This window comes from Pristis pectinata, chromosome 3 (assembly GCF_009764475.1).
Source record: "Pristis pectinata isolate sPriPec2 chromosome 3, sPriPec2.1.pri, whole genome shotgun sequence".
NCBI lineage: Eukaryota > Metazoa > Chordata > Chondrichthyes > Rhinopristiformes > Pristidae > Pristis > Pristis pectinata.
Window position 1 is genome coordinate 60,397,208 of NC_067407.1, and position 15,258 is coordinate 60,412,465.

General features: G+C 43.1%; 1 protein-coding gene across 4 annotated transcripts in view; it reads left to right on the plus strand.

The window, feature by feature from the left end:
• astn1 (astrotactin 1) overlaps window positions 1–15,258 on the plus strand; it is a 1,815,355-nt gene that overhangs the window by 877,054 nt on the left and 923,043 nt on the right. For all 4 annotated transcript variants that reach the window (XM_052011000.1, XM_052011002.1, XM_052011001.1 and 1 more), the window contains exon 8: window positions 663–747. In XM_052011000.1, coding sequence (XP_051866960.1) covers window positions 663–747 — 85 coding nt within the window. The remainder of the gene's footprint in view (window positions 1–662; window positions 748–15,258) is intronic.

The window sequence follows — 15,258 nt, forward strand, 5'->3', positions numbered from 1 at the left end:
AATACCCCCTATAAATAAAAATATCAGAGTAACTTCAGCCAACTGACTGCAGTATACATGTTAACAGCCATTGCAAAACTTTTACCTTGGAGATCAATATTGATTAAAAGATGAATACAATGGTCAGCAACTGCACAGCCTAAATTGAAGAATGCGTATCTGAGGATTGTAACTTAAGATAAATTAGTGAGATGATTTGTTTTTATTATTGAATGACCCAAAACAGCACGGCACAACCAAATTACAGTTCCTTCCCAGGATGCCTTCTGGAAAGTTTCATATGGTTCACATTAGAAAATTACAGGTACTGTTTTAATCTGTGCAGTGAAGTAGTGGTGAGCATAACTCTATTACAGTGCCAGAGACCTGGGTTCAATTCCAGCTGCTGTCTATAAGGAGCTTGTATGTTCTCCCCATGTCTGTTTCATTTTCCTCCGGATGCTCTAGTTTCCTCCCACATTCCAAAAACGTACGGGTTAGGAAGTTGTGGGCATGCTGTGTTGGTGCCGGAAGCGTGGCGACACTTGTGGGCTGCCCCCTAGAACACTCTACGCAAAAGATGCATTTCACTGTGTGTTTCGATGTACATGTGACTAATAAAGATATCTTATCTTATATCTTATAAGTTTTTGGCATAGCTGATCTTAGTTTATTTTCTATAGGTGAATGTGGATGCCAAGAGGGATATACAAGAGATCCAGTGCATAAACACCTCTGCATCAGGAATGACTGGGGGACAAATCAAGGGTGAGTGCGTGAATTCTCACTGAATCTTACTTCATTCCATTGCATTGCACTGAATATGTTTCTGACTCATTAGTATCTTTTACTTGATATTTTATCAATGATATGCTAAAACTTTGTTGCTATTTTTGCAGTAGAAGTGTTGCCTTTGGGTGTGTGGAAAACAAAGCTTTAGTTTCTTTCTTAAGCTGCTTTTAGGTTGCAAAGGGACCTAGGCTAATATTGCATGTTTCCGGTGCCGTGGTTTGGCATAACCAGGGGCACCTGAAGGATTTACTTCTGACATGAATACCTCATAAAATCTCTCACTGTCTCTCCACTGCATCTAGGTGGCTTCCTCAGGTGCAGTGCAGCCATTGTCCTTGAGATTTTTTGATATACCACTGAGAATCCAAAAATTTTCGCAGCACGAACCATTACATTCTGTGTTGCTATCAGAATTTCAACCTTTGTTTCTGTGACGAAGCCGAGGCCTGGCATTCAGTGGTGCAAGAGCAGCAACCAAACTGGACAAGTCATCTTGTTGGAATTTCTGCCACTGTCATGAACAGCACATTGATTGGAAAATATTTCAAATTCTGATCAGCAACTTTGGCAAGGAGTTGAAGACTGATTAGATGAAATCTAATGGTGTAGTTGGACCTTAGTTGTTCAGTGTTATAAATTGATTCTCTGCATTATCAAACAATGAAGGAGATAGGGATCTGATGTTGCTTCAGTGGTAATTGGAAGGTGGGATTACGAGGTATTAATGTTATGTCTTGGCAAAGAGAAGAAAACCTCTTATGCTGTATCCCTCACTGCAGCCTAATGCAGTGCTCTTCGCTGAGGGCAGAAAAGTCTGTTTAACACAGTGGCATTCACTGAGGTGCCATGCTCACTCCTACACTGCTGCTGTCCATCTACTGATATTGAAACCAGCACATGACAAAATCCTTAATTCCCCCGGATGAAACTTGGTCATGTGTCAGAAGCTGGAAAATTAGTCTGCATTGACTTGCACAAAACAAAACTTCCAAAAATCAAAAAAAAGCTACAGATGCTGGAAACCTGAAATAAAAACAAAATGCTGGAAAAGCTCGGCAAATCAAGCAGCACCTTTGCAAAGACAGAGTTAACAGTTCAGGTGCAAAACATTGACTGTTTCTTTTTCTCCAGATATTGCCTGACCTGCTGAGTTTTCCAGTACTTTCTGTTTTCATGGCATCAGAACTTTTGCTTGGAATGATTCTTTTAAGTTGACATATCGAGATTTATATGTCAGGCTGTACTCCTTTACATGGAAGTTACAGGGAAATAAAACAGACTACCACCTGCCCTGTGTATACTATGTTTTTGGCCCCAACCTACTTCTTCTAAACTTATCAGTTTAACCTTTAATTCCTTGCCTCATCATGTGTTTATTTTAAATTTATGTGGTCCCTGCCTCAGCTACTCCATGAAGTAGCAAACTCAACATTCTAAAAACATTTTGCACGAAGATTTTTTTCCTGGATTCCTTTATAGGTCTACTGTTACAATCTTATATTTATAACCTCCAATTAGAAATATTTTCTCCATGATCACTCTATCAAACCCCTTATTGTTTAAATGACCCCATATTAAATCACCCATGGCTTTCACTTTTCTGGAGGAGAAAGAACGTTGAACCACCATTGAAACTAGATAAGATAAATACTTGTTAGTGGAATGCTGATAGAAAAAGAGGGTGGGAAGATGCTCCTCTGGAGCATGAGCATTGGTGTGGACCATTTGGGCTGAATGACCTGTTTCTGTGCTGCATCTTCAACAACTAGGGATAACCTCAAAATAAGGGTGGGATATATTGGACTGAAGTAAGTAAGGAGTTCTTTGCACTGATGGTTTGAAGCTCTGAATTTTTCTACTCCAGAGGGTTGATGATGCTTGTTCATTGAGTATATCCAAGTGTGAGATCAATGGATTTTTTTTGGGACGTTAAGCTGGCAACCAGGTTGGGGCCCAGACAGCAATGTGGATGAGATAGTTGAATGATAAAAGAGGCTTGAAGGGTCATTTGCCCTACTCTTGCTCTGAATCCTTATTCCCTTGTGATCTTTGTAATTCGATGGTATTTTTATTGAATCTTCAGCATATTCAGTTATTTTGCTTCAATCTTTTACTTTTTTGTGTGGTATTGAAGACTGAAAGAATACTAAACATAGACTATGAGAACTCTGACCACAATTAATGGTTTGATTTCAACCTATAATTCAAATACTTTTTAATAGAAAAATACAATAAATACTATAAACCATATTTTACAATGTGTAATGATCTCACAGTTACATGGCTCCACATATTTCACTAGTAGTGTCACTGGGGATTCATTTTAGTTTCCATGGCTACTCAGCATGTTCATGTACATATTTATACAACATCTTCTGGTACTAGATGTTGCCATTCTGGGTTTGTCCTGCTTCAACCTACCTTGCTGCTGGATGGATCAGTGCTGGTTAGTGCCTGCAGCTTTCCAAGCACTTAATAATAAGGGATGACCCTCAATGTCAGGTGGCAGATCAGCACCGTCACACAGGAGGCCAACTCATTTGACTGAAACAAAAACAGAAATGCTGGAAGAACTCAGCCGGTCAAGCAGCATTTGTGGAAGGAGAACCTAGTTAAAATTTCAGGTCAGCGACCCTACGTCAGAAATTCTGATACCAGGGATCGACATACCCAAGTTGGAACTTTTTATCAGAATTTAGGTGGTTCTGTTAAACATTAGTGGTTTGTTGGCACCATAAAAGATCAGCACTCCTCCCTATTATGCCATTAGAAATAGATTAACTGGTTATTTTCTTCTTTAGAAAGATTACGGATGGGAAGAGGCCATTCAGCCTGTTGGATCCATAGCAACTCTATGTAAGAACAATCTAGCTGGTCCGACTCCTCCTTTTCTCCCCATGGCCCTGCAAATTCTTTCCCTTCAGATACAACCCCAGCACCCTATTGAACACTGCAGTTGAATCCTCCTCCAGTACAACTCTCATGGATCTTGCTAAGGTCATAGCAACTATAATTCAAAGTTGGCTGTTGATATTTATTATTTCTAAGTTGAAAAGTGAGGATTTATTCAATCTGAAATGCAGGGAATGCAAACATGTGCATTTCAAAGGTAAATAAAATTACTTCTATGATTATAAAATTGTAGTTTAGACTGAAATGTAGAATAGAAAAAAAAACAGTTCTAAATGTGGCAACCTAGAAAACTAACAAAAAATTACCAACCACTTCACGAAAGATAACAAATTTTCCCAAAAAAAGCTGCAAATTAGCAGTAGCCCCCATAGATGTGCATTTGTGATTTATCCGTCTTCACTTCATCTGCATGAAGGTGAAGAGCAGAGCTGGGAAATCTTACTGCATGGCACAAGTTTTGTTTTGTGTGCCTTGTGATATTTCACACACTGAAATTCTATCACTAAAAGTAATGGGCATTTCTATGTCCAAAAGCAGATTACAGAAAATCGTGTTGCATTTGTCTGTTCAACATCTATGTACATAAAATGATGTTAATCAATGTAACTCTTGGAATATTTTATCACGTGCATATATGGAAGAAATTGTACGGGCCTCAAATGTGAGAGCAGGGTTTTTACTGGTGAGTGAAGGCTTGGCCCAGGTTAAGTTAAAGGGGGCATTTTTCCAAGAGTCACTGGTGAACTAAGCCTTGGAATCCACTCAGTTGGTTAGATGGTCCTTATGTTTTTGATCTGACAGCCATTCTTTCATTGTGTTGGGGGCGTTGTTGCTGGGGGAAAGGAGGCAGACACACCAATCCTTGGAATAGGTGCCCAGCAGCAATGGCAAGATGTTTCATCGTCTGTCAAAGACACCGCACACAGCCATTTCACACCTGCTACTTGTTGCTCCAAATAGGCCCGACTACCTGAAACAGCAGTGTCCATTGAGGACTATTGCTTTAAGGGCTCCTGCCATGCCAAGAGATCAGGGCGGCACAGTGGCACAGCTAATAGAGCCACTGCCTCACAGTGCCAGAGATCTGGGTTCAATCCTGACTTCAGGTGCTGTCTGTGTGGAGTTTGCATATTCTCCCTGTGACTGTTCTAGTTTCCTCTCTCTTCCTGAAAGATGTGTGGGTTGGTGAGTTAATGGCCACTGTAAATTGCTCCTAGTGTGTAGATAAATGGTAGAATCTGGGGGTTAACGAGAATGTGGGGAGAATAGAAAATGGGATTAATGTAGGATTAGTATAACTGGGTGTTTGATGGTCAGTGCAGACTCGATGGGCTGAAGGGCCTGTTTCTGTGCTGTATCTCTCTATGACTTTAAAGATTGCACTTTATTGCAACATTAGCAGCAACTAATACATGATTCTTCAAGCAATTAAAGTCTGGAATGCCAGGTAATTTTTTTCCAAAAATATATTAATCAAAACTTGCAAATATATAATATATTACCTTCAGAAGTTGTCAATCACAAAGCAAGACATATCATTCCATTTGCTTACAAGATTGACATTATTTAATTTTTTTTAATTTTAATTTTATTTACAGCGTGGTAACAGGCCCTTCCGGCCCAACGAGTCCGCACCACCCATTTTGAACCCAATTAACCTACCCGTACGTCTTTGCAATGTGGGAGGAAACCCACGCAGACACGGGAGAACGTACAAACTCCTTACAGACAGCAACGGGAATTGAACCCCGATCACTGGCGCTGTAATAGCGTCATGCTAACCGCTACGCTACCGTGCCGCCCTGTTCAGCATATGTCAGAATATGTCAGCATATTCCTTCAGGTACAATACATGAGCCATAAATCTATGAGGATTTTTCACAGGGTAGTAGGAGTAAGGACTCTGAACTGTGGTCATTCTCCACAGAGCCTTTGTGATGTCTTCACCAAGTTTCAATGTGTCCCTCAGCAAGTGCATCGAACATAGAACATTACAACATAGTACAGGCCCGTTAGCCCACAATGTTGTGCTGACATTTTATCCTGTTCTAATATCTATCTAACCCTTCCCTCCCACATAGCCCATCATTTGCCCATAATTCATGTGGCTATCTAAGAGTCTCTTAACTGTCCCTAATGTATCTGCCCCAACAACCTCTGCCGGAAGTGTGTTCCACGCACTTACCACTATCTGTGTAAAAAACATACCTCTGACATCCCCCTTGTACCTTCCTCCAATGACCTTAAAATTATGTACCCTCATGTTAATCATTTTCACCCTGGGAAAAAGTCTCTGACTGTCCACTCAACCTATGCTTCTTATCATTTTGTAGACCTCTATCAAGTCACCTTTCATCCTCCTTCTCTCCAAAGAGAAAAGCCCTAGCTCACTCAACTTATCCTCATAAGATATGCTCTCCAATCCAGGCAGCATCCTGGTAAATCTCCTCTGCACACTCTCTAAAGCTTCTACATTCTTTCTATAATGAGACGACCAGAACTGAACACAATACTCCAAGTGTGGTCTAACCAGAATTCTATAGAACTGCAATATTACCTCGTGGCTCTTGAACTCAATACCCCAGCTAATGAAGGCCAACACTCCATATGCCTTCTTAACAACCCTATTGACCTGCACGGCAACCTTGAGGGATCTATGGATGTGGACCCCAAGATCCCTCTGTTCCTCCACACAGCTAAGAGTCCCGCCATTAGCCTCGCCTTCAAATTCAATCTTCCAAAGTGTATCACTTCACACTTTTCTGGGTTGAACTCCATCTGCCACTTCTCAGCCCAGGTCTGCATCCTATCAATGTCCTGTTGTAATCTACAGCAAACTTCTATACTATTCACAACACCACCAACCTTTGTGTCATCAGCAAAAAGACTAACCTTCCCTTCCACATCCTCATCCAAGTCATTTATAAAAATCACAAAAAGCAGGGGTCCCGGAACAGATCCCTGCGGAACACCACTGGTCAACAACCTCCAGGCAGAATATGCTCCATCTACCACCACCCTCTGTCCTCTATGGGCGGGCCAATTTTGAATCCACACAGCCAAGTTTCCCTGGATCCCAAGCCTCCTGACTTTCTGAATAAGTCTTCCATGAAGAACCTTATCAAACGCCTTACTAAAGTCCATGTACGCCATATCCACTGCTCTACCTTCATCAATGTGCTTTGTCACATCCTCACACCTGCCCCTCACAAAGCCATACTGACTGTCCCTAATCAGCCTATGCTTTTCTAAATGCCCATAAATCCTGTCTGTAAGAATCTTCTCCAGTGACTTGCCCACCACTGAAGTGAGACTCACTGGTCTGTCTTTCCCAGGGTTATCCCTACTCCCTTTCATGAACAAAGGAACAACATTTGCCACCCTCCAATCATCTGGCACTACTCATGTGGCAAGTGAGGACGCAAAGATTGTCGCCAAAGGTACAGCAATCTCTTCCCTCGCTTCCCTTAACAACCTTGCCTATATCCCGTCCGGCCTTGGTGACCTATCTATCCTAATGTTTTTCAGCAGTTCCAGCACATCCTCTTTCCTCAGGTCGACATGCCCTAGCATATCAGCCAGTTGTAGATAAGATAAGATAAGATAAGATAAGATAAGATAAGATAAGATAAGATAAGATATCTTTATTAGTCACATGTACATCGAAACACACAGTGAAATGCATCTTTTGCGTAGAGTGTTCTGGAGGCAGCCCGCAAGTCAAACATCAAGGTCTCTCTCACTGGTGAATACTGAAGCAAAGTATTCATTAAGGACCTCCCCTACGTCTTCCGACTCCAGGCACATGTTTCTTCTTTTATCCCTGATCGGTCCTACCCTCACTCTAGTCATCATCCTGTTCTTCACATACAGTGGCATGCAAAAGTTTGGGTGCCCCTGGTCAAAATTTCTGTTACTGTGAATAGCTAAGCGAGTAAAAGATGACCTGATTTCTAAAAGGCATAAAGTTAAAGATGACACATTTCTTTAATATTTTAAGCAAGATTATTTTTTTATTTCCATCTTTTACAGTTTCAAAATAACAAAAAAGGAAAAGGGCCCAACGCAGAAGTTTGGGCACCTTGCATGGTCAGTACTTAGTAACACCCTCTTTGACAAGTATCACAGCTTGTAAATGCTTTCTGTAGCCAGCTAAGAGTCTTTCAATTCTTGTTTGGGGGATATTCGCCCATTCTTCCTTGCAAAAGTCTTCTAGTTCTGTGAGATTCTTGGGCTGTCTTGCATGCACTGCTCTTTTGAGGTCTATCCACAGATTTTCGATGATTAGGTCAGGGGACTGTGACGGCCATAGCAAAACCTTCAGCTTGTGCCTCTTGAGGTCGTCCATTGTGGATTTTGAGGTGTGTTTAGGATCGTTATCCTGTTGTAGAAGCTATCCTCTTTTCATCTTCAGCTTTTTACAGACGGTGTGATGTTTGCTTCCAGAATTTGCTGGTATTTAATTGAATTCATTCTTCCCTTTACCAGTGAAATGTTCCCTGTGCCACTGGCTACAATACAAGCCCAAAGCATGATCGATCCACCCCGTGCTTAACAGTTGGAGAGGTGTTCTTTTCATGAAATTCTACGCCCTTTTTTCTCCAAACATACCTTTGCTCATTGCAGCCAAAAAGTTCTATTTTAACTTCATCAGTCCACAGGACTTGTTTCCAAAATGTATCAGGCTTGTTTAGATGTTCCTTTGCAAACTTCTGATGCTGAATTTTGTGGTGAAGACGCAGGAAAGTTTGGAGGAAAAGGGGTGCAGGATTTCATGAAAAAGACACCTCTCCAACTGTTAAGCACAGGGTAGATCGATCATGCTTTGGGCTTGTGTTGTAGCCAGTGGCATGGGGAACATTTCACTGGTAGAGGGAAGAATGAATTCAATTAGATACCAGCAAATTCTGGAAGCAAACATCACACCATCTGTAAAAAAGCTGAAGATGAAAAGAGGATGGCTTCTACAACAGGATAATGATCCTAAACACACCTCAAAATCCACAATGGATGACCTCAAGAGGCACAAGCTGAAGGTTTTGCTATGGCCGTCACAGTCCCCTGACCTAAACATCATCGAAAATCTGTGGATAGACCTCAAAAGAGCAGTGCATGCAAGACAGCCCAAGAATCTCACAGAACCAGAAGCCTTTTGCAAGGAAGAATGGGCAAAAATCCCCCAAACAAGAATTGAAAGACTCTTAGCTGGCTACAGAAAGCATTTACAAGCTGTGATACTTGCCAAAGGGGGTGTTACTAAGTACTGACCATGCAGGGTGCCCAAACTTTTGCTTCAGGTCCTTTTCCTTTTTTGATATTTTGAAACTGTAAAAGATGGAAATAAAAAAGTAATCTTGCCTAAAATATTAAAGAAATGTGTCATCTTTAACTTTATTGCCTTTTAGAAATCAGGTCATCTTTTACTCATTTAGCTATTCACAGTAACAGAAATTTTGACCAAGGGTGCCCAAACTTTTGCATGCCACTGTACGTGTAGAATGCCTTGGGGTTTTCCTTAATCCTACTCACCAAGGACTTCTCATGCCCCCTTCTAGCCCTCCTAAGTCCATTCTTAAGCTCCCTCCTGCCTACCTTGTAACTCTCCAGAACCCCGTCTGATCCATGCTTTCTAAACCTTAGGTAAGCTTCCTTCTTCCTCTTGACAAAATATTCTGTGTCTCTTGTCAACCACTGTTCCTTCACTCTACCATCCTCACTCTGCCTCAATGGGACAAACCTATCCAGAACCCCATGCAAATACTCCCGAAATAACCTCCACATTTCTGCTGTGCACTTCCCCAAGAACATCTGTTCCCAATTTACGCACCCAAGTTCCTACCTAATCGCATCATAATTCCCCCTCCCCCAATTAAATACTGCCCCATATCGTCTGCTCCTATCCCTCTCCAAGGCGATGGTAAAGGTCAAGGAGTTAAGGCCACTGAGAGATCTGAAACCTGATCAGGCTTATTGCCTAGTACCAGGTCCAGAATGGCCTCTCCTCTGGTCAGCCTGTCCACATACTGTGTCAGGAATCCTTCCTGGACACACCTAACAAACCCTGCCCCATCTATACCCTTTACACCAAGGAGGTGCCAATCAATATTAGGGAAGTTGAAATCACCCGTGACAACCACCCTGTTATTTTTGCATCTCTTCAAAATCTGCCTCCTGATCTCCTCAGTGTCTCTGCTGCTACTGGGGGGTCTGTAGAATACTCCCAATAGAGTGATTGCTCCCTTCCTGTTTCTGACTTCCACCCACACTGACTCAGTAGACGATCCGTCCAGGATGTCCTCCCTTTCTACAGCTGTGACACTGTCCCTGATCAGCAAAGCCACCCCCCCCCCACCTCTTTTACCTCCGTCCTTATCCTTTTTGAAACATCTAAATCCGGGAATATCCAGCAGCCATTCCTGCCCTTGTGACAGCCAAGTCTCTGTAATGGCCACGACATCATAGTTCCACATACTTACCCATGCTCTAAGTTCATCATTCGTGTTCCTGATACTTCTCGCATTAAAGTAGACACACTTCAGCCCATCCGACTGACTGCAATTTTGCCATTTCAACTGCCTATCCTTCCTCACAGTCTTTCTACACTCTGCATCTACTTGTACACTAAATGTACCACCCTCTGACCTATCACTCTAGTTCCCATCCCCCTGCCAAACTAGTTTAAACCCTCCCCAACAGTTCTAGCAAACCTGCCTACAAGAATATTGGTCCCCCTCCAGTTCAGGTGTAACCCATCCCTTTTGTACAAGCCTTACCTTCCCCAGAAGAGATCCCAATGATCAACAAATCTGAAACCCTGCCCCCTGCACCAACTCCTCAGCCATGCATTCATCTGCCAAATCAACCTATTCTGACGCTCACTGGCATGTGGCACAGGCAGCAATCCAGAGATTACTACCCTTGAGGTCCTGCTTTTCAGCTTCCTACCAAGCTCCCTATATTTCCTCTTCAGGACCTGATTTCTTTTCCTACCTCTGTCATTGGTACCAATATGTACCACGACCTCTGGCTGGTCCTGTAAGTTGGAATGTGCCAGCCCCTGACATTATGATTTGGACAGCTCCTCTAGTGGAAGAACAGCAAGTTTCACACAGACCTGGGGGCATCTTTCACCAAGATAACGATCTTCCAGCAACAGTTGATCCTCGGAACACCTTTTAAACACAGAGCTCTGTAATATTGCAGTTGCTCGAGATGAACCTTCACAATAAACAATGCATCTCTTTCCGAACCTTCTTGACAAACTGCAGATCCAGGAGATGGATGATGGTCTCATTCCTATTTCAGTCCCCATAAAGGCATTGTTCGGTTGCACTGAGTCTCCGGATGTGCACGAGGGTTCAGATGAGGAGTGCCTTCTTGCTACCAGCCAAGTGAGGTTTTGGTGCTTGTTTGAAAGTTCTGGTGATGAGGCATTCTGCTCAGGGAACCACTGGACGATCCACCATCTCCTCCTCCTGCAGGGCCTCGACATTCCATGCAGTCCTTCCTCCCAAGCAATCTGTCAGGATCAAGGATGACTTGCTTCCATTTCGGTTTTGTGGGTTGAAAGGTGACTGATGGGAGCCAACAAAGTAACTGCAGAATCATCCACAGATGGGGCATAGTTTGTGAGGTGGTGCATTCCTTCTGCTCCTTGCACAAGTCCTCCCGATTCATGGACCTGAGGTTTCTGCTTGGTCCTTCTCCACTATGAATGGTCATGGGCAAGAGATTTCCAGGAGTTAGTAAAGATGTTGCGTTTTTTCAAGGAGGTTTTAAGTACATCCTGGAATCTTTCCTTCTGTCTGCCTGGAAATCTCTTCTTGTGAAAGAATTCAGAATAGTGTGTCTTTTTTCAGAAGTCTCTCTTGGTCATGCAAATGACTCTAAGTAATTAGTGCCTGGGGAAGATGCTGATGTTGGTTCTCTTATCGTTCCAGTAAATTTGGAGGATTTTACCAAGACAGCATTGGTGGTATCTTTCCAGTACCTTGAGATGTCTGCTATAAGTATTACAGGTCTCAGAAGCATGTAGGGGCAGGGATCACTGCTGCCCAGAAGACCACAAATTTTCTGTCAGGTCTGATGTCTTGATCTTGAAATATCCTTCTCTATAATTAACCAAAAGCTGTGTTGGTGCATTGAAGATGATGAATTTCATCATTGATGACTGTCTTCACTGAGATGCTGGAAGTGGTTCGTGTTTTCCACGTTTCACTTGGAAACTTTTTTGTTGGAGGGTAATGTGGTGCACATTAGTAGAAGACCCTTGTCTTGCAGATGTTGAATGCAAGGCCCATTCTCTTACATACTTGAATGAAAGCCTCAACAGGAGCTTGGTGCTTGGTCCCTGAGTGTGTGCAAATACAAGCATGATCTGCATACTGCATTTCAACATTGGGTAACCTTGATCTGGAATACCATCACTGTATGTTGAACAGCTTCCCATTACCTTTTTGTAGTACTAAGATTAGTCCTATTATGGGAAGTTTGTTGAAGGTGAAATGCAACATTTCAGCAAGAAAAATTGAGAGAAATTTTGGGGCAATGATGCAGTCATGTTTAACAGTGGTCTTCACTGAGATTGGTCACATTGTAGACCCATTGGTTAGTATGGTTTGAATGCCATCGTGGAGCAAACTTAAAATAGAGACAAATTTACGAGGCAGCCAAATTTGAGGAGGGTCTTCCACAGTCCCTACCAACTCCTGGAGTCAAAGGCTTTAATGAGTTCAAAGAAGGCCATGTACAGTGACTGGTGCTGCTCCCTGCATTTCATTTGGAGTGTTGCACGGTGAAGATCATGTCCACTATGTCTCTCGATGGATGGAATCCATTGTTTCAGGGAGCAGCTCGTCACCCAATGGCAGGAGGTGGTTGAGAAAAACCCTTGTTTTTCCAATGTCAGAGTGCAAGGAGACCCCTCTATAGTTACCACAATTGTACTTTCCTCCTGTATTGAAAACGTCCACAATATGGCATCTCAGAAGCCCCTGGAATATCCTCCTCTTCTCAGGTGTGGGTCATGAAATTGTTGACTCGGGATTGAAGCGCTCTACCACTGAGTTTTTGGATTTCAGCAGGGATACCATCTGTTCCTGAGACCATGCAGAGCACCCTCTGATTGACATGGTCAGAGGTATTCTGCATAAATTTTTCTATGGTGTGGTCCAACTGAATAGAATGTTCCCCTGCAACATGGCCAGACCCATCCATTGCAATACTGGGGACTGATGGAACATCAGCAGATAATGACACTTGATGTTTGCTTACCCGTGTTAATGCAGCCATACACAAGGGTGGCCTTTGGGATGAGGCCACGTTGGATACAATTTCCTCTTTCTTTGGAGGTTTGTAAGTCATGTCTCTGTGGATTCACCAGATGATATGGAAAATGGCTAAGGTGACTGCAATGCGGTAGAGTGTGGTATAGGCCCACCTGTGCCATGTGCAGCAACACCATGAGTACCCTGTGCCCGATGACCAGGCTCTTGCCCACCACAGAGAAGGACTGCTGCTTCCACAATCCCAGTTTCTGCCTCATTTTGGCTGTACGCTCTGCCCAGTTCTTAGTGCAAGCCCATCTCTGCCAAACCATATTCCCAGCATCTTCAGGTAATGAAGGGAACAAAGGAATTAGCCAGACCAGTTGCCAATGAACATGACCTTGCTTTTGGAGTGATTGATTCTGGCCTCCGAAGTCAGTTCAAACTGGTTGCAGATGCTCATTAGTCTGCATTGTGGCCACATCATCTATGCACAGGGAGGCTCTGACCTGAGCTTCAGCTGCCTGGAATCATTGCCCCTCTTAAGCCCTGATGCTCTTTGCAATACAACACACAATTACAACAGAGAAGAGAAGGCAGCCTTGCCTGACTCTAGATTTGATCGGGAACTTTCTGTTTCCTAGCTGTTAGTTTGGAATGTGCTTCTGGTGTCTGTGTAGAGCAGTTGTATCCAGTTGTGGATTCCCTCCCCAAACCTGATCTTGGAGATGACGTCCATCATGTATTTGTATGATATCCTATAAAAGCTCTTCTGGTCAGAGCTGACTAACCAATTGCCCACCCTCCTGTCCTGTGCAGAGGTGATCATATCCCTGAGCAGTGCAAGTCTGACAGAGATCTTTTCCTGTAGATGGTGATGTAGCAAATCTGATCCAGCTGAATCATCAGCAAACTTGACTCAATTGTGATAATCTTGAATAGAATCTTATACTTCATATAAAGTAGGGAGATGAGTTATTGATTTCCGATCCCTTCCATCACCCCTTCCTTCTTGTAGATGAGGGTGATGGTGGGTTTTCCCATGAATTCTGATGTGTTGCTAGCTGGAAGCATAGAGCCAGACACTTGCATCAGTTCTGGGCTGATCCACTCCCAGAGGGCCAAGTACAATTTAGCTGGCAAGCCATCGATTTCAGTAGTTTTATTTATCTCAAAGGGATGGATAGACCTTGTCAGCTTACCCAAAGTTAATGGGTAGTCCAGACTTGTCCTCTTCTTGTCACCTGACACCTCTGAGGCAGAGAACAGGAAGGCCTGTGGCCTTCAAATCATACTGCCTTTCATAGAGGGATTTGCAGATCATTAATATGTCCGCTACAAGGGCACCACTGAGCCATCTGCTTCCCCAAGGGGAATGATCATTGAGTTCCTTCTGTAAAACAGAAAAATGAACACGTCTCATCCTGATCCATGGAGCAGGCTCTGGATCAGAAGATGATTGTGGAGGACTCCATGACAAGGAAACAAGGCCTGCTGGCTCTCTACCTCTTGGAGCCTCCCCTGGACATTCACCTCCACTGCAGCAGCAGCAGATGCGTATGCTTTTCTGGAACTGACACATTTCTCTCTGATATTGAAGTAGGAAATGCTGGAAATACTCAACAGGTCAGGTAGCATCTGTGGAGAGAGAAACAGAGTCAACGTTTCAGGTCAATGACCCTCTGTCAGAATTGGAAAAGAGGGCAAACTAGCATGATTCAGTTAGCAGACAGGGAGAGGGATAGAGAAAACAAAGGGAATGTTTGTACTATTTGGCCCATTGGGATATGGAACTGCTGGCATGGAGTCATCAGCTTCATTCCCCCTGTTATTTCCCTTTGACCCAGTAACTTACTCTCTCTTAAATGCCTGTTAATTCTCCTTTGATTTTTTTTTGCCATGTATCTGCACTAGGAGTAGCATTAAACTACCAGCACGTCATCGGGCTGTGGGAGGAAACCTGAGCAGCAGGGGAAACCCCTGGTTGCAGGAATGTCTTTGGAGCTCTCTAGCTAATGGATGAATGAGTGCAGTTAGTAAATGAGTCATAAATAAAAGAACATGCTGGATCTGTCAGAGGCAGAGTGGGAGTGTAGACAGGCCTGAATTTCTTAACCTAATGGACAAGACAGTGCTGGCCATTGTGGGAAAGTTCATGGTCACTGACAAAAATGAAGCAATCATCAAAGAGGCAGGAGGTTAGCTTATGTTTCACCCTAACTCCATCAAGTATGCATGAAATTCTTGTGTTGCTAACTCTGGTAGCCTGTTCTGTCAGACTGATGTACAGATGATCTGCTCCACTTTT